The 18579-nt window shown below is 39.7% G+C and overlaps 1 protein-coding gene across 1 annotated transcript in view; it reads left to right on the top strand.

The window, feature by feature from the left end:
* vax2 (ventral anterior homeobox 2) overlaps positions 1 to 16647 on the top strand; it is a 32529-nt gene extending 15882 nt beyond the window's left edge. Inside the window, exon 3 of the mRNA XM_015030841.1 lies at positions 10968 to 16647. Within this exon, the coding sequence (XP_014886327.1) occupies positions 10968 to 11465 (498 nt within the window). The 3' untranslated portion in view covers positions 11466 to 16647. The remainder of the gene's footprint in view (positions 1 to 10967) is intronic.
* Positions 16648 to 18579: the final 1932 nt, after the last annotated feature.

Below are 18579 nucleotides of genomic sequence, written 5' to 3'. Positions count from 1 at the left end.
TCTGGTTGCAGGGTTATAATGATATGTCGGGGTTATTGGTCTTAACGGTAGTTTTGTCAAACGGGGTGAAAATATGTAAAAGCTGATTTTACAGGCTGATGGTAGTAGAATAGGAATGAATCCAGTCATATAAATACTATTACATGGACTAATTAGAGTCTAAATACAGTCGGCTGTATTTAGCCGCTGATTTAGCAGGATATTAATTGGACTGTGTTACAAAGTATAAGCAAACCTTTTTCACAGTTCAAGTAGTTGGACGAACAAACCAGATCATACTGAAGACTAAACGTTACATTTTTAGATTGCTAGAAGATACAAGACTTCTTGTGTTGCTTCCTTTTGCATGTAGTGAAATCTAAAACCTCTCCAGAAAAATCACCCCTTTCCCATCTCAAAAGTCCAAAATGCAAAATGCTTATCATTATCTCTTATGCGGTTATTTTATTTTGAAACAGCAATATCAGCTGGATATCTCATCAGCATAAGCATTAAAATCAGTAAATGTTTCAGTGATAATAATAATAATAACACTGCTGCCAACAAAATTTGACTGCCTTGTACATATGATAATCTAACGACTGATTTATCGTATCGTTTATCATTTATCGTGATACATTTCTTATCATGATAAGTTTTGATTTACTGTTGTCACAACACATTTCAGCTAACCACCCCAAACTCGTCCATAATTTGTTAGCTTTAATATTTTCTCTCTCGTTTGTTCAGTCAAAGCATCAACAAATATCAATAAATTTGATTAAATGCAGTTGGTGTTTTCAGCTGAGTGATGCATTTTTGTGTGACTGGTGTCCAAAAGAAACATATCACACAAATGGAAATGTTTTTCAAGAGCAGCGTTTGTCCAGTCACAGTTTTACAGTTACATTAAAAAAGGAATAAATTGTTTTTATCATCACTTTTAACATTATCACAATAGTACCAAAAATATCCTGACATATATGTATATAAATATGCTACCCACCTTTACGTTGGAAAGTGGACTAAACTCGAAGCTTTGAGGGACTCACTTATCAGTTACAAAGATTTATTCATTTTTACACACTAATATCACAAATAATTCTTTAATTTATACAATATACTGTTAGTCAAACAGATTTATTAGCAGTATCGCAGCAGTGTCCGTACTCTGCAACGCGACGCCCAAGGGAAGATGAGATATGTGTCTTGTACGTGTGAAAGGCCTCATTGTGAGCATTGTCCACCATGTCAGCCCAGACAGACGATGTCTGGCCACTTGTCTGGAGCACAGAGGACCCAACAGCGGCGCAGATGTGGGGGGCAGGCGGCTGCACAGAGCGGGGGCTGTCCGCTGACACTTGGAGAGGAGAAAGAAACAGGAAGGGAGTGTGTGAGACAGACAGATGGACGGTCGGACGGACGGAGAGACGGAGGGACACTCGGTGCCTTTGTGCCGTTCAGTCGCTGGACGTGACGCCGTGCGGCGTTGTGTGTGTGAAAACAGGAACTTTTGACTGACTTGATGATGGTCAGAAACAAACCACCTCTGAGGCGCTGATTACCTAATCAGTTGATTAGGTAATCAGAGAAAACATAATAGCAATTAAGTCGTAGCCAAGTCCATCCTTAATGACTCGCTCGGTTCTGAGTCGCCTGGCTTCATCAGCCTCTCTTAAAGGAGCCAGGATAGTGTAATTTTCCAGGCATGTGGAACAACGTGTAATCTTTCTTCTGATGCGGAAATAAGGAATCAGTAAAATTAGATACGGGGGTTTACACACACACACACACACACACACACACACACACACACACACACACACACACACCTTAAAGTCTGACCTCATGTTTTGTGAGTGAACGGAAACACCTGCAGGGGAACTTCTTAAACACAATTCAGGTGATGCAGCGGTGATTAATGATTTCCACAGTCAGCTCAACATACAGTCTTTTATTTTGAAATATCGAGGAGGCTCGACTGCGCAGGCCTTTCAGCTTCATCTGACCGGACTGCTGCTGCAAACACTTTGTTTACTTTTCTGACCGTGGAGCTCACGGCTAAATATAATCACTCTGCCGCAGCTCTCAGAAATCTTTAGGCTTGACTGAAATTTGAACTCGACGTTCAGTCAATCTAATCTTGGCTCATGTTGCACAGCAATCAAATGAATAATTTTTTTTCTCAAATGTGGAAATGTTTTCCTGTGCTCTGCATAGCTACTTTTTTTATTTTATTTTTTACATTTTTGTATATAATCTACATAATTAGAGCAAATACATAGTGTTTATTGAAATAGCTAGGCCCAAACATATTAATACCTTTAGCTGATTTCAGTTTGAAGTAATCTTTTAATTTCACTGATATTTTTTCTAATATTAATATTTTGGAGTCCAGATGAAAGATGATTTTCTAACTTCACAGACTTGAACCTAAAGGTTAATTGTCAAAATACCAGTGGAAATATGGAGTTTGTCAGAATTACTAAACAGTTTGAAAGATTTTTCTTTCTTAGAGGTATAAATAATTTGTGTAATGTAATTGTTAAAACCTAAATAAAGTCAGAGAAAGCTTATTTTTTAAGAATTGTATTGTTTAGTACATTTACATAAGCTTTTAGATCAGCTTTTGGGGCCTTTGGAAGACAATGGACATTAATTTTATTTTTTTATTTAAGATATACATTTGTTGCGGCCTTCTAATTTCAAAAACCAAAACTTTCTAGTAATGGCCTTGAATGGCAACAAGTGGTTTGATTCATAAAAAGTGGTAAAAAAAAAATTATTTAACATAAACATTCCCGTGATCACACCGGACAGTTGCCAAACGAAAGGACTTCCTCCCACGGTGTTTTCTCGCTTGAATTAATGGGAGGGTCTCAAAGTTATCAAAGTAATTTAAACAATTCCAAATATATTTTAAAAAATTATTACAGGTTTCGGTTATAAGCTAACTAAAGTATATTTTAACTGCCCAAAGAAAAACTACATTGACAGGATGTACGATTTACTGAAATTCAACATAAATGGCCACAACAATATTTTTCTTTCTTTTTTTTGTCTGAAATGCTTTTTGCTTCTCAGTCTTATTTAAAAACACACAGAGTCCTAGTTAAAGTCCCTGATGACTTTGAAAAACTACACATTTTTGATATCTGTGATGTTAGGGCATAAGGTTCAGTTTGTTAGCAGGTAGAAATTACTTACTAAGTTTTATGATTTCTTCAAAATGCCACCTTTTGCTTCAGTTCTCCAACATTTTAATCTCTTTTCCCTCTCTCAACTTTCATGTAGAGGGACTGTAGACCTTCACTCAGCCATGTTTGTCCTGGTTTTGAATGGTATGCCCTCCTGTCTTTCCCATTTTGAAGAATAATGGAGGTAAAATACATTTTAACATGATGGAAGTAAAACGTTAAAAATAGTTTCCCCTCCATAATGAGTCTGTAATGAATCCCAGTCCTTTGGTAAAACAAATAAATGCAGAACCATCACGACTGTGGAGAAAATCACAAATAATCATTCTCAGATCTAAAATACAAGAACACAGCGTGCTGCTATTCAACGCTTCTTTGTTTTTATTTTTCCCACAAAGTCAAACAAATTTCCTAAAAAGATGGAAATCTGAGATTTGGGGACTGGTGACGTGTGGGGGCTGCGTTTCCTGGATTTTCACTGGAAATGGAAACGACTGCCGGGCGACGTGAAAGCGAATCTTATTGGATGGCGTCCAGATGCTTAACTGTGTTTTTGGCAAATGAGCGGGCTGGCACCGAGGGACCAGAGCCACATGGGGAGTGGACAATCTACGGAGAGTGGGACATGGGAGGAGCGGAAAGACGAGGAGAGAGGGATGAAAAAAGAGCGAGAGTAAAACAGAGAGGGAGAGAGAGAGAGAGAGAGATGGGCTTCATAACACTCCCAAGTGCTTTTGCACTAAGGAGGATTAGTCAGCCATATCTACCAGCCATTCAGTAAGACGGGGTTAACCCCCAGCTGAACCATGACCGGAGCTGCTCTGAGGTCTGGAGGTCAGTGAGAGCGCCATGACGCCAGCAACAGCGATGACGTTGTAAAAAAAAAAAATATATGTATACCTTATTTTAAGTTAACATCAGGCTGGAGGAAACAAATATACATCAGCTCAGGAATCAGGAAAGAGGAACGTTGTTGTAGGAGCTGCTTCCGTCAAAGTCGGACGTGTTTACAGGAAGCAGCGGCGAGGTGACGGCAAACCTCACAAGCAGCTGACGTCAAAGCCAGCAGAGCGCGGTTTTGTAATCGCAGCTCTGATGTAATGCCGTAGATTCACATTCCAAGATTCGACAAACGAGATCTCGGAGCACTCAGTCATGCCTTCCTGATACTATGACGGGCCGCAACAAATTTGGCCCAACAGTGGCAGAAATCCCAAAGACACTCCAATATGATGAGATTTTAATCCCGATTTAAACTCCAAGAAACAAACCGTGTAACAACTAATGATCCAAGTCTCTTCACAGTGCAGTCAGGGATGAAGGAAATATCGTAAAGGTAGAAAGTGCATGAACAGCGTTCAGTTAAATTAAATTTAATTACATTGATAAATTTCACCAAGTATTATCTCGAGTAATTTTACAAGACAGAGCAGATTTATATCCAAGATTATAGATCTAAATTTGACTCAGTCCAGGCTGATTTAATCCAGTAAAATTTTAGTTTTCAGATTAAAGTGCATTCAGTCCACTACCACACTCAGTTTCCATTGATCGCATCTCCTTGCAGTTTTCACACCGCTTGAAGTTTTTTAAACCACAAACTTTGATGCAGTTCTTTAGGATTTTATGTAATCAAATAGTTCAGTCAGTCAAACTGGACTGATGGAGAATTATTTTATATGGATTTAGTTCAGGACGTGGACAGGAAGCTTTGATCTAAACGTCTGGCTGGATGTTTAGGGTCGTTGTCCAGGTAGGAGGTGAACCTCCGCCCCACTCACTCCCACGTCGTTTCTGCCTCTTCTTTGCGTTTGGCTCCATCCATCTCGTTCATGAGGGTCGTTGGTCTAAGGCAAAAACTTCAACCTCGCTCACGTCTGACCATCTTCTTTCACTGGTTCTCATACGTCTTTCTTTCAACGGTGGTTTTCTTCTTCTGGTTATTTTCTAGTAGATTTCTAGGCTGCAGCAATTATTGTTTTGTATATTTATTCAAAAAAGAGATTTTATCTCGAGGGACTTGCTGCTAAAATAAGGTTTAACTCTTCCAGACTGGACTTTGCGCCATCGAACCAGCCAAATTTGCATTACTGTAACTCTGCCATGGCTTGGCGCGATCTGAGAAATTTCAACAGTTTCTGAAAGGGGAGTCGTTGCGCTTTGCAGCCGATATCGGGTTATTACGGGAATTTCACCCCCGCTGTAACAGGAAGTGGAATTAATCTGAGGACCGCTCTTTTAATAGATGGTAAATTGTGAAAATAACTTGCTAGATGTTGAAAGTTCCAGTTGTTATGGATAAATGGGCAAAATATATTCACTCACAGGACATTTAAAGAACTGCGTACAATTAAAATAAGAAAAAAATATCCAGGTAGAGATTTGAAACTTGGGTCATAAAGGGTTAAAATAAAAAGAATAATAAACAAAACAAATTGTCCCCTCTCTCTTTGATTAATGCTTTCCTTGGCCTTGTTTGTGAGTTTTGATAAGAGGAGATGTTCTGATAGATTTTCAGTCAGTCAAAAAAAAAGGCTGGAAATAAATGCACACCGCACTTTTCAGGTTTTCCTTTGTGAAACACTTAAAAACTAAATTTCATTTTCGTTCCTTTTCATTACTCACTGCACTGTGCACAATGTCTATCGCATAAAATTTGCTAACATGTGCTGCTTTACCGTCCCAAAATCTAAAACGTTTAGTGGTATCTTATGTTGCAAGATATTGTGAAACGTTTGCACCCGGATCCTGAGCAAAGCATGCAGCGGCGGTAGAGATGGACAACTCCTCACCACTTTATGAAAAGGTCTTCAACTGTTCCTGATTTCATTAATGAGGACCAAGGAGAAACCCTTTTTTTTATTGTTTCCTTTCCATGATATCTGTGTCCTCCGGTCGGGCACGTCCTGTTCCAAAGCTCCTGTTGTGCCTGGTACGGTGTTCTTGGAAAAAGCGTTTTTCACTGCGCATGCCCGTCACATGGCTGGGATCAGCGGGCCTGAGCGGGGTCACGGCGAGAGCAGCGAGCTGCTGCAGGGGTCATTAAAAGTGTGAAAGAGTCACCCGGCGTCCTCGTCAAAGCCCGCGCCGACGGAACGCTGCATTTCACCGTAGGGGTTTTTAACACTTGGATCCTTCAGTTAATAATATTTTCCATCAGCGCCGCTTTGCTGCGAGGCGCTGGGAGGGGAAACGTTTTCCCTGTCCCATTGTTTTCCCCGCTGCTTGTCTCTGGTTCAGTTCTGTGTTTTTCCAGGGCTAAGCAGGGTTTATAGGTGAGTTATCAAACGGCCACTTGATCTGCGGTCCTGGTCTTGATCTGGCTTAACCTTTCTACCTCTGGCCCAGTTTACCAGCGAGTTCACAACTGGCCCAACTGGCCGGCGCGTAAATACCATCCTCCTTCCCATGAACTTGAATGTCCCGCCTCCACAAAACCTGCAGGTTGAACTTCAAAAGTTACTGCGACGTCAGCAGGTAAAATGTTTTATTCGTAAGGTCAGACGCAGTATTTGGTTGCGTTTTGAAAATCTGGGCCTGTCGCAATGAATCGATAAATCATTCAATTTCCATTTGCACGATTTATTGTTTTTCTCTTTCTACCAAAAAACTGGGTGACAGAAATCTCCAGTCAGGTGCATTGGTCTCAATCGGCGCATTTTTGAGGGACAATTTTGTGTACAAAAACTTCATAACACATTTTATTTATTGATTTGTTTATTTATTTTGAATATTTAAAATCCCTTATAGTCCAAATGTTAAATCTTCATTAAAATGTATAGTTTATTGATCTCTGAAAATGTGCTCTTGTGTTATTATGCCGTTGCCATTATATCCCTTGAAAATGATCTAAAAAAAACAAAAATATTATCGTATATCACGATAACTTCTGGGACAATTTATCGTTCAGCAGATTTTGGCGTAGCGTCAGCTCATATAGGACAAAAAAAGACAGAGTAGTGAGAAAAAGGGTTTGAGTTGCAAACAATATTATCCAGAATTATTATTGCGATAGTTTGTTGTGGTAAAACCGAACATGCCTAATCTGGTCCATATCATTTAATGCCAGTAAGTGAAAAGGAGATTGTAGTGGCATACGTTTCACTAACACAGTTAATGTTTTGCGCAGATGGTACCCATTCCTTGTTTTTTTTTTTGTTTGTTTTTAAAGTAAAGCAGTAAATTTAGGGGAACCCTTATAAAGATTTGGGTATTCTTTTTATCAGGGAGCAGCAGGGGTTTGTCTAATGGCTAAATGCAGATTTGGGTTAATCTTTAAAATGCAGCTGTTTCCTCATCGCACCTGCTCCCACAGAGACGGCTCCCGAATCCCAAAAAATACAGAAAACCCCACCGCGCTGCTTCATCCAAGCAGCATGTACACAACCTAAACAATGCAGATCTTAGGCAAAAAACCCCCAACAACCTGTCAGTAGATTTAACTTGGCGTATTGCTTATTTTAGCACGTTGCGCCCTCGGGTTTCCCCGCCGTCCTCGGCGTTGGTTGGCGTCCTCATCGCAGCGCGAGCGGAGAAGGCCAGAGGGTGAAGCCCGGGGCAAACGCAGGTCACGCCAGATCCAGATCTCCCTCGGTAATCTCTGCCCCAGCTCTGAACTCTGGATCCCATTAACTGGGATTTATATGTAATAGTGTAGTTGTACCAAAGGCAGTATTGCTTTCTTTTCTGCTCATCATTTCCATCCGTGTAATAAAATCCCTGTAAAACACCATCAAGCTTTTTTTTTTTATTTATTTTTTTATCCCCCCTGATCTCCCCCTCCCCCTCCCCACCTCCTTTGGTAAGAGGCAGGAGGGCTGCAATGTGAGCAGAGGTCTGAGCCACGCCCTCCACGCAGGGATAAAGGAAAGGGATTGGCTGAGAGTTTTATCTGCTGTCAAAGCCTTTTATGGGATGTGGGTGTTCTGGAAAGAGTTGGCACATGAGGAGAATTCACGTTAAGATCTAAAGATGCAAATGTAGGGGATTAAAAAAAAAAAAAGATACCCAGCATGGGAAGAGGTTTTGTCCCACCTCAGGTGCCTCCTTCCTCCTCTGTTTCTCTCTGGGCTGTGCAGTAAGACTCACTGTTTCTGGTACTCTTCCCCTGAGCTGTGGGATCTTCTCCGATCCCATTATTTGCGCCGAGGTCTGTAGTCAAACCCATGAGCTCATTTGACCTAACTTCCTGCTGAGCCTGCCTTCACGGTGCGGTGATACGATGGTTTACACTTGCCAGCTTGATTACCAACCACACCATCGATCTCTAACTTTGTCCTTCGGCAGTTTATTGACCAGCTGATTCGAACGCTGCAAGAAATAAAGGTCCAGAGTTGGGAAGCGACTCGTTGGCCGAGCCGAAATGACACACCGGAGGAAGTTTAAAGCAATAAAATGAGTTGTGAGGCACTGTTGCACTTGTTAGATTGGATCAGTTGTACCATCTAAACCCACCAACTCTAATCCAAAGCTCCAATCCTTTTAGCCAGCCTAGCTACTAATTACAGCAGATCGTCCCTCCTGCTACATCCCTCTGAGTGATCTAATTTGGTACCGGCGCCGGTAAAACCTGAAGGTTACCATCTTATTCACACACAGTCTTGTTTTTGTTTTTATCCTTACATCAAACCTAATAGTAGCTACCTGTCTATAAAAATTTAAAACTGAGATTATAAGACAGTGAGTAGGGAAGTATGCTCTCTGCTAAATTTGTGACTCTTATTTTGAAGCGATTGTGGGAGCACTTCCTGCTTTGTGTTAACATTGAAGAAAATAGATACTCTGTAGAAAAAGAAAATAGAGTGGAAGACAAGATACAAACTGTTTTTGACCAATTATAGTAGCTGGCTAGCCGTTAGCCGCTAATGATGCTAACTTAGCATTTGCTTTGGGTCTAGCTAACTACACTTCAGGGCTGTTTCTTTAAGAGTACTCAGGCTGGCTGTGGTTATACTCAAAGAAAGCTTTAGCATCAATTGTTGAAAAGTAAACACAAAGTTAATATTTAAACAACAAACATGGAAGACATGCTAGCACCTCCTTTTATTATACATCTAAAGTAGGGAACTTGGATCTGGGAATTACATCAAATCCAACTTAATTTTGCTAAAAACAAGTTGGATTTACTAGTTGATATGCTACATAATCAAGCTAGCTACTGTTAGCTTGATTATTTAGCGTATCAACTGTTAGCTACTGTTAAATTACTTGGAGCTCTGTTAGCACAGTGTAGCCCAGTGTATGTCTTTTATTTTATTTTTCAGTGTTTATCATTTTCCAAAAAAAAGTAATAAGCTACATAATATAGGTTTCTCAGCATATTTCAAAATTTTGTACAAAAGGAAGTTCTGTAAAACTGTGCGTGTGAAGAATTTGAATAGTAAAATGTACAAAAAAAATAAAGAAAAAAGAAAAATGTACATTTCAAGCTAAAGGTTAGTGACCATCTTTAACCGTATAGAAAACTGACTTCCAGCAACTTTTAAATGTCAGCTACTGAAAGGCATATTTATCCTGTATCCTTCAACTAATTATAAGTATCAATAAATGACTATGTGGGGTTTGAAAGTTTTTTTTATTTTCTTTTTTGTGTGATTTTGCGACTCAACAAAAAATGATTGACAAAGTTCTTCTATTGTACTATTGTTTCCAAACTGCCATCATATTTTTAAAACTTGGTACTTAAAGAAGAGGTTCTTATTACAGAAAGCTTTAGCAGTACGGACAATACTAAGAGATTTTTTTACTGTTACTATAAATTAGCAAAAAAATAAAAAAAATAAATAAAAATCATCCTTACAGATGAGGAAGAAAAATGGCTTCCATACTTTGTGCTCTAGTTTCTCTCTGTAAGTTGCGTAACACAATTTGAGTCCTTAGAAGCTAAAGTGCTTTCAGCAGTAATATGAAGTATTTTATTAAATACATTCAACAAGGGTATAAGAGGATGACTGGCGCAAAGTCTGCAGGGAACACACAGTTTGCTGTATCTTGGGCAGCAGTGGATACATTATTCATGCGTGTGATTCCTCTCAAGCCACCGAGGGTTTGGGCTCTTCGTCCGGCGACCTCCTGTGACCCATCGGTGCCCTCCACTCTTCATCACACAAATGCTATAAACCTACGCTGGACTGCATCAATTAAACATGAAGGACGAGGACAGGTGGAGTTCACTGAGCTTTGAAGCCTCATACTGCTGGTGATGGTGGATCAGGACACAGAAGTCTGAGGTTTTCTGTTGCATTTTTAAAAAACTATTTCTATCAAATGGAAACCTTTGGTATTGGTTTTGGGGTGTGCATTTATCATGACATATTCCTTATCATGATTACTTGAGTTATCGTTCTCGGCTTAACAACAAAGCTGTCCACATTGTTACTTTTATTTCTTACTATTTTCTCCAATTTTGGTTTAATGAACAAGTCAGCAGATATCAGTAAATTTGAAAGTATGATCAAATGCAGTTACTTTGTAATGCCATAAATCATACTGCTTTACAGTTATTTAAAAAAGAAGCAATAAATTGTTCTTATCGTCACTTTTATTGTTATCACAACAGTACCACAAAATATCGCGATAAAACCTTAAGTCCGTATCGCCCACTGCTATATTGGTGGAAATTTACCAAGACGCATGAAGCCTTTGTGCATTTAAATTGTGAAGCTAAAAAATCCGTTAAGCCCCAAAACAAAAACAAGCCCAGCGTGTTGTTGGATGTGTGATTTCCCTCTGGAGGCTTTGCTCCGTTTACTCCCCAGTCCTCTGCTGACGTCGTGTCTTGTGCCGTTGCAGGTGAAGGTCTGGTTCCAGAACCGTCGGACCAAGCAGAAGAAGGACACCACCAAGGACTCAGACAAGCGCTCCTCCTCCACGTCAGAGTCTCTGGCCACCTGCAACATCCTGCGCCTCCTGGAGCAGGGCCGCCTTCTGTCGGGGCCCGCCCCGCCCCCAAACTCCCTCCTGGGGCCCCCGGCTCACCCCACGAACGGCTCCCTGCTGGGCAGCCCCGGCGGCGGCTCCTCCACCTCCCCGGGCATCAGCAGCAGCACCTCGCCCAGCTCCCTACCCGGCGGGACGTTCGGGCTCTCGCTGCCGTCTCTGGGCGGCACGCCGTCTTCGCCGCGGCTCGGGGTCCCGCCCCCGCACTCCCTCTGCTTCTCCATGCCCCTGCTCGGGGGGGCCCATCATGAACTGACGTCCACCTACGGCTGCGGGTCGTCAGCCTTCGAGCCGTACATGCGCCTGGACAGGAAGGAGGCAGATCTAGGTGGGAAAAAAACGGTTTCCTAAGCGGACCTGAAGCATGTGGGACGTGACTTCAGAAGCCTCATCCTGCCACCGGACAGGCAAAGAAAACCTGTGAACGGCAGTGACAGGGTGGCTCTCTGGCAGCATCATTTTGTGTACAATGATAAAAAAAAAAAAAAGACTTGGTGAAAAGTGTTAAAACTTTGTTTTTGTTTTTTTGTTGGAGAATTGCTGTGTGTTTGTTGCAGACAGATGTTTTTATCATCACTCTCTTTACTGTAGTTTTAAGTCACTTTTTGTCCAGTGAGTTTGTGTGTGTGCGTGTGCGTGCGTGCGTGCGTGTGTGTGTGTGTGTGTGTGTGTGTGTGTGTGTGTGTGTGTGTGTGTGATATTCCCCCCCCCCTCCCTCGCTCTTTATGGGCCTTTTTTTGCTGTTCAGGAAGAAAAAAAACAAAAACATACTTGACATAAATAATTTGAAGCCGTTCTCAGCAGAGAGCCTGGAACAGGAGAGGTGTTGAGTTTCGGTTCCGGGTTCTGTGGCGAGGCCCGGTTTTCGCTGCAGCTGAGCTCAGTGTCTGGATGAGATGAGCAGTAATTATATCTTACAGTTCCTGTTCAAGTGGCCATGTTTGACTTTTAGTTCACGTGCTATCACCATAGAAAAGAAACACACACACACACACACACACACACAGAGAAAAAAAAATAATAATCGTAGTTTCTTAATATCAGTCTGTTTGGTGTCCAGATGTAGTTTTTGTAAAATCGTTCTTTTTTTATTTTTATTTTTTTAGTTATTTTATTTTGGTTGTGTTTGTGTAAATGCTAAGATCCAGACAAATGGTGAAAACTTGCAGTACATATCCAGGGCTGACAGTTTAACATGAAAGGAAGTGAAGACGAACACAGGTGTGAGGAAGACGGCGGAAAGATGAAGCTACAGAGCTGGCTGACGTTTCGTTCATCGAGGTCGCAGCCCCGAGATAGAAAGAGAGAGAGAGAGGGAGAGAAAGGGACGACCTCTGAACCCAGATTCAGGTTGATTCACGTGTCTCGCAGTTTCTCAGTCAAACTCAGAGAGAGAGTTCACAGACAGAAAAATAATCTATTTAAGGAAAATCAATCTGGAGGTTTTTGCTCCAGCTGCCTTTTCAGCTGCAGGCGATGAATCAACATGTTGCTCCACCGAAAATTCACCTCCAACGTTCGTATTTGTTCGAGCGAAAGAATACCCGAGTCCAAAGTTAGCATGTTTAGACTGCGTGTGTTTTGCTTTTTGTAAAACGGTAAGTTTGTGTCATTGTTTTTTTTTTTTTGTTCACTTTTTAAAATCCATAATCTGAAAATGTTTGTGGAATATTTGAGATTAGGCATGGGCCGGTAGGAGATTCTCACGGTTTGAGTGAAAATGTTCTATACACTAAAATGTAAAAACAACAAACAAACTTACAATCTTCAAAGCAGGAAAAAAATAATTATTCCTGCTGTTGCTAAAGTAATCTGATGAAAGTAGTCATAATAATGTGATTTCTTGACTTTATTTTTATGAGTCACAAAATGGAGCAAAAATACAGAAACCTTTGAAATGTTTTCAGATATTTATTGCCAAAAACAGTTTTCCTATTCTGATCCTTATTCACCTTGTTCCAGTTATCTACCAGGCTATTTCTGAGCAAATATGGATCAAAACATGTTATAAAATCAACACTTTGAATGTGACCTAAAGTCTGACTATATATACCAGAGCATCAATCCATACAAACAGAGACTGGAGGTAAAAACAGAGAATATTTCTGCCGTTTTATGGTTTTAAATCACAGATGAAATTAATTTTAGTTTGAAAATGTGGTCCGGTTTGTTCATGTAGTGATGAATCACTCCAGATCCTACAACACAACAACCCTAATCGTTTTTAAAATGTAAAATCAGAGCAGATTTTTACAGGAGTTTGTTTACAGCTGGGACTTCTATGTGAGGACCGGGCCGCCTGTGAGTGATTCGTGGCAGGAGAACTTGTCAATAATAGGAAGAGCAAAAAAGGCTTTTACTGTTGTCAGAATGTCCTGTAACACTGAAAAACGTCTCCAGATTTATCTATAAATGAAAAATGATATGTTTTTGAAAAAGAGCTCAGTTAGCAATGGTAAAAGTAGCAAACTTACAAGCCTTCTTCAGTGGCTTAATTTAGGTTTTTCAGCTAAATTCATGTTTATTTCTTGTCTGCTGGTAACCAAAGGAAAATAATGTAGTGATTAAAGGAATAGACCTGACTTTACTTTGAAAGGTTTGATGCAACGTTAAGCTGGATTAAAGGCTCAGATACTGATGTCATTTTTATTGTGATCGTCACAAAGAAGAAGTAGCTGCGTTGTCATTACAAACGTGCGCAAAACTTTGTCGATGTTTCGCTAATGTCAAGAAACGTAATTTTAGAATTTAAATAAGAAATTTTATTAAAACCACATGCGAATGAATCTGCTCATGCGTTAGGTCATTAAAAAAACTTAATGACATCATCTCCCTACCACTTCCTGTCGTTTTCTTAGTCATTTCCTCCAGCAGTAACATCCTGTTGATCACATGACTCATGATGTGGAAAAAGTGTTCCTGTTGCAGAAATACACTCATTTCGATTCAGGCAAGAAAGTTTCCTCATCCTGAGGTAAAAACTTTTTATCGAAAGACATATTTTCATAAATACAGTTTGTGAAATTATGACGATGGAACAGCTACAGAAAATATGCCTGTTTAGTAAATGAGGGTTTATCTTTTGAACCGCAGTCCCTTTACACGCTTGCTGCTCGTCGTCAACTTGTACTTCTCCAACTTTCTAACCTTAATAGTAACAAAAAGTGGGACTCTTTCAGTTTCCATGTTATCAGGACATTGTGCAGCAGCAGGTGAGGGAGGGGCAGGACACTAAATGCTCCATACAGCCAGAGAACAAAGCTACTTTTCTCCAATCATCTCATCTAAATGTTTTGTGTTTCACGCCAAGAGCTTAAGCTTTTTAAAAGATGTATATGAAAACCTTTGGGCGTCTTGGTGAGCCCTGGGAATCTGCCTGGCCCATGCCTAGCGGAGACGCGTTCCGCCGCATCACACAAACATCATTACAGTGAGTTTCACTTTGACCCTGCTCTTGTTTTCCACCTCCCATCCTGCTTCACCTTGGCCCTTCCTTCTGATTGCTCTTCATTGAAAGCACTTTATGGTTTTGTTTTCTTTTCACATCGCCAGCTGTTGCTTCATTCTTCAGCTTTTATGTTTTTTTTTTTTAAAAAGAAGAAGAAGAAGCCATTTATCGAAGGCAAAAAGAGAGAGAAAAATCTAATGTTTTATTCTCTGGTTGGCATTTAGCGGCGGCTTAGTCTTAGAAAAGTCGATTTTCATTATTGCAGTCCCTCAGTTGGTTTTATAATTGACTGCACTTTTTTTTTTCTTTATAATTGAATGATTTGAAGCTAAGCTGACCTCCGTGTGTTTGGGTTGGTGAAAATGACATTCATTGAGGACGCGGAGAGCCGAGGAAATATTGAAGGGACCACCTGTTTTGCGTTGTTTTTCTTTCTCACGAGAAGCAATTCATCCAGGTTTCGTTCTTGTCCAAATCAACCCGCGAGAACCTACAATTTGCAACAGTTTGCCCTCAATTTGCGCGTGTCATTTGAGTTTTCATTCCCCTCTTCGCTCCCGTTTGTCGTCACTTTTTCCTTTTGAACATTTTTCCCTTTCTCCTGTTGTGTGTGCGCGGTTTATTTATTTATTTTTTTTCATTATTTTTCTCTCAGTCTGAGGTGTTTCTGCAGCATAGAAAAGGAAAAGGAAAAAAGAAGCAAACAGCAGAAAGGTACTGCCGTGACATCAATTTGTAAAACACTTACGAGTGAAGGCAGGGCTCGTTTTTCCGTTAAATTTCCCGGGGAGCGCGTGGAGAGGATCTGACCTCGGTGTGTCGGCTCGCGGGGCCTTTTGGCGCCCGTGTAGCAGCAGTTTGTAGCTGATGATTTCTGCAAAAAGAAAAGGAGGAAGAAAAAAAAAGAAAAAGAAAACACCCACTCTGGGCTCTTTGCAGCAGTACACCTGTGCTCTTGTCGAACACTGTATTATTTTCCATAAGCACCATCCATAATTCACACGCTCCTGCATCAAATATTGAGCAGTGAAACGGAGCTGAGAGGTCAGGAGGGCCTGCTTCTCGTGTAAAAACCACCGCGCTCCTTTGCAGATTGTCTTTTACTCCACCCTTTTCCTTCGCAGCATCTGTTCTCGTTCTTCTTTTTTTAATTTTTTTTTTTTTTTTTTACGTTGCTTCAGTTGCTTGAGATAATTGATGCAGAATAAAAATAAAAGAAAATCTCTTATCGGTAGAAACCTGCTCATTTTCAGTCTCAGATGCGTGGACAGCGTTGTAAATGAAGGAAAGAAAAGAAAAGAAAAAAAAACACACACAGGTTAAGGCTTCGCTCACTTTCATGTTTTCTTCTCTTGAGATTCAGCACCGACTCCTTTTTATGTCATTGATCGATGGTGTTTTGTAATGTATATCTGCAGTTGTTGTATTGTGCGCTCAGCTTGGAGGCGGCGGCGGGAAAAGGTTGAGAGAGCGAGACGCCGCCTCTCCTCCCAGGAAGAACTGATAAAGCCTTGCTTCGGATTGGACAAAGCCCATTTCCTGTTTATTTATCTTCTCATTCCAGCTGAAAGGAAGTGTTTTACTTTTGTGTTGTTTTTTTTTTTTTTAAAGAAATGCTCTCCGTGATTCTTTTAGGTTGTATGAAGCTGTTTTAATTTCTCATGATCCAAAAGCCACCCAACCTCTTTTTATTTTTTTTCTCTTTGAGCAGTAAAACCTAAAACCTAAAGTCAAGCTAACGGCACCAGCTACTACTTGTGACAAACATGTACATAGATATAAATTTATATATAAATATATATATAAATGGGTCTTTGCACAAGTTATCTCTGTGTCTGCTCTGTGTGATTTTAACAGGAGAAAAAAAAGCAAAATGTGAAAAAAAAGATTAGGCAAAAAAAAAAAAAAAAAAAACTTTATATATGCTTTACAGTTCTTTGTCTCATTAACATTTTGCACTTATTTAAAGAGGCTTTCTTTGGTTTCCGGGCTGACGGAGCTGTTTTCACGCTCTGCTGAGATATTGTACAATATGTATATGTATTTTTATTCATATGCATATAAATATATGTCTATGTAATTTGACTCTGGTGTTCTGTCTGCTTCTTTTCCACCATCATCAAGGCCAGAAAAGTAAATTTGCTCCGTCTCTATTCATTCCTCCTTTTTTTTTCATTAGTGCGTCAACCTGCTATGGAAACCTTGACAGTCTTCCTGCTTCTCAGACGGACATTTTAAGCTCTTTTTGCATAAACGTTCTGTTTTTAAATCTATTAGGCACTCTTAACCCTTTCATGCATGAATTATGATCATTTGTGTCAGGATTATTTTCCAGTTTTTTTAAATTTTCTTAAGGCATTAAAAAAAGGTATGAAAAAAATTTTGTACAATTTTTTTTTATTTTTAGGTGGTCAGTTGTAATTTTCTCTGAGTACAAAGTTATTTGAAAAATGCATCTTTAGGGGTTATCTGATCATGTTTTTACCTGCAAGTGTTGTCTACAGTAGAAGGAGGGACTGGGTCGGTTGCCATGCTTTTTTGTCTGTCGGCCATATTGGATTTAACAAAAATAATTTCTTGCATTTGCAGCTGATGGCCAATAGTTGATAGTGCATTTTATGATTCATTAGTGTCCACTTCAGTGGTCTGTGTGCATTTATAACATACAAATCCACAAGAAGCACAAGAAAATGGCTTTTAGACAGCTGTCCACTGTAGTGACCACGATGCATGAAAGGGTTAATTATGATATGTTTTGGTTGATGCTATCAGAAACTGCTGAAATGTGTTCAGCGCTGCAGAGTTTAGAGGAACATTCAACTTTTTAACCTCTTTATTCTTCATGAAGCAACATATAGCCAGTTGAAAGAAAAAAACAAACAAAAACTAAACGTTTCACTGACGGCAGCTGAATTAGTTCAGTCTTTTTCTGGAAAAAGTTTTTTTTTTATTCTTTGAAAATGATCCATCTGCTATCGCTCAAGCTCTTGTTGTGGAAAAGTTTCACAGAGTAAATGTGAGCGATAAATTTTTAAGTGTGTCATAAAAAATAAAATAGGCATTTGTTTAGCTGCTATTTTTGTCATTTTTTTATTCAGTTAGATTCATCTTTACCAACATTGATGTTAAATCTTAACATCTCACACAGTGAGACTTTTATTCAGATTTCACTCTAAATCTAGCGGCTAAATGTGGCCGTCAGCCACGATTTGTAGGAGATTTATAAGAAGCTTTGAAATAAATTCATATAATCACATGAATCTAGGAAGAAAATCTAAGATTATTTAACAGTTAAGCAGCAATCGGTTTTTACCAAAATTCCATGAGAAACCGTATTTGGGAAAAGCTTCAAAAATATCTCCAAAGACCCCATTTTGGCAGGATTCCCATCCAGTCTGCAGAATAAGGAAGAAGATTGGACTGTTTTCCAGTTCTCAATAACTACAGAGAAAAAAAGAAAAAAACAACAGACTTTTAAACTTTATTTCTCATCTATTTATCTTAATATCACTCCTTTCTCTCCATCATCCTCACTTCCCTTTTCTTCTTCTTTCTGTCCATATTTCTGGTTTATATGGTTTATATCCCATCCATACAACTCAAAATTAAATAAATGAATAAATAAATCAGGGATTCTTGCATGTCTTTATCACAGCACCAATGAGGAGGACTAGTTCTGCAATGTTCAGAAGTTCATTTTGTCAAGATGTCTGTAAAAATAAAACTAGAAAACAGTCTGGAAAAGTCAGGATATTTTGTTTTAAAAATGTTTAGAGATCGGCAGCAAAGCCTGGCGGTGTTGCGTCGCCACCTCTCCATGACAACCTGTGTATATTGTGGGAGCCATGACAGGAAGTAGCTTCTGTCACTCCTACCAGCACAAACGTAAAAACACAAAGAGTTCAGTGAAATCTTTGAACTGCCTTCTTTGAGCCAATTAAACATTTCCATTTCAAAAGAGCTACTTTTTAAACCCCCAGTTACAAAGTAAAATATCCCCAGAAGCACAAAAGAGGA

The sequence above is a fragment of the Poecilia latipinna genome, unplaced genomic scaffold (genome assembly GCF_001443285.1).
Source record: "Poecilia latipinna isolate Pla-1442-1.1 unplaced genomic scaffold, P_latipinna-1.0 Scaffold193, whole genome shotgun sequence".
NCBI lineage: Eukaryota > Metazoa > Chordata > Actinopteri > Cyprinodontiformes > Poeciliidae > Poecilia > Poecilia latipinna.
The sequence above is the reverse complement of the archived record's forward strand: the minus strand, read 5'-3'. Positions and strand labels throughout refer to the sequence as shown.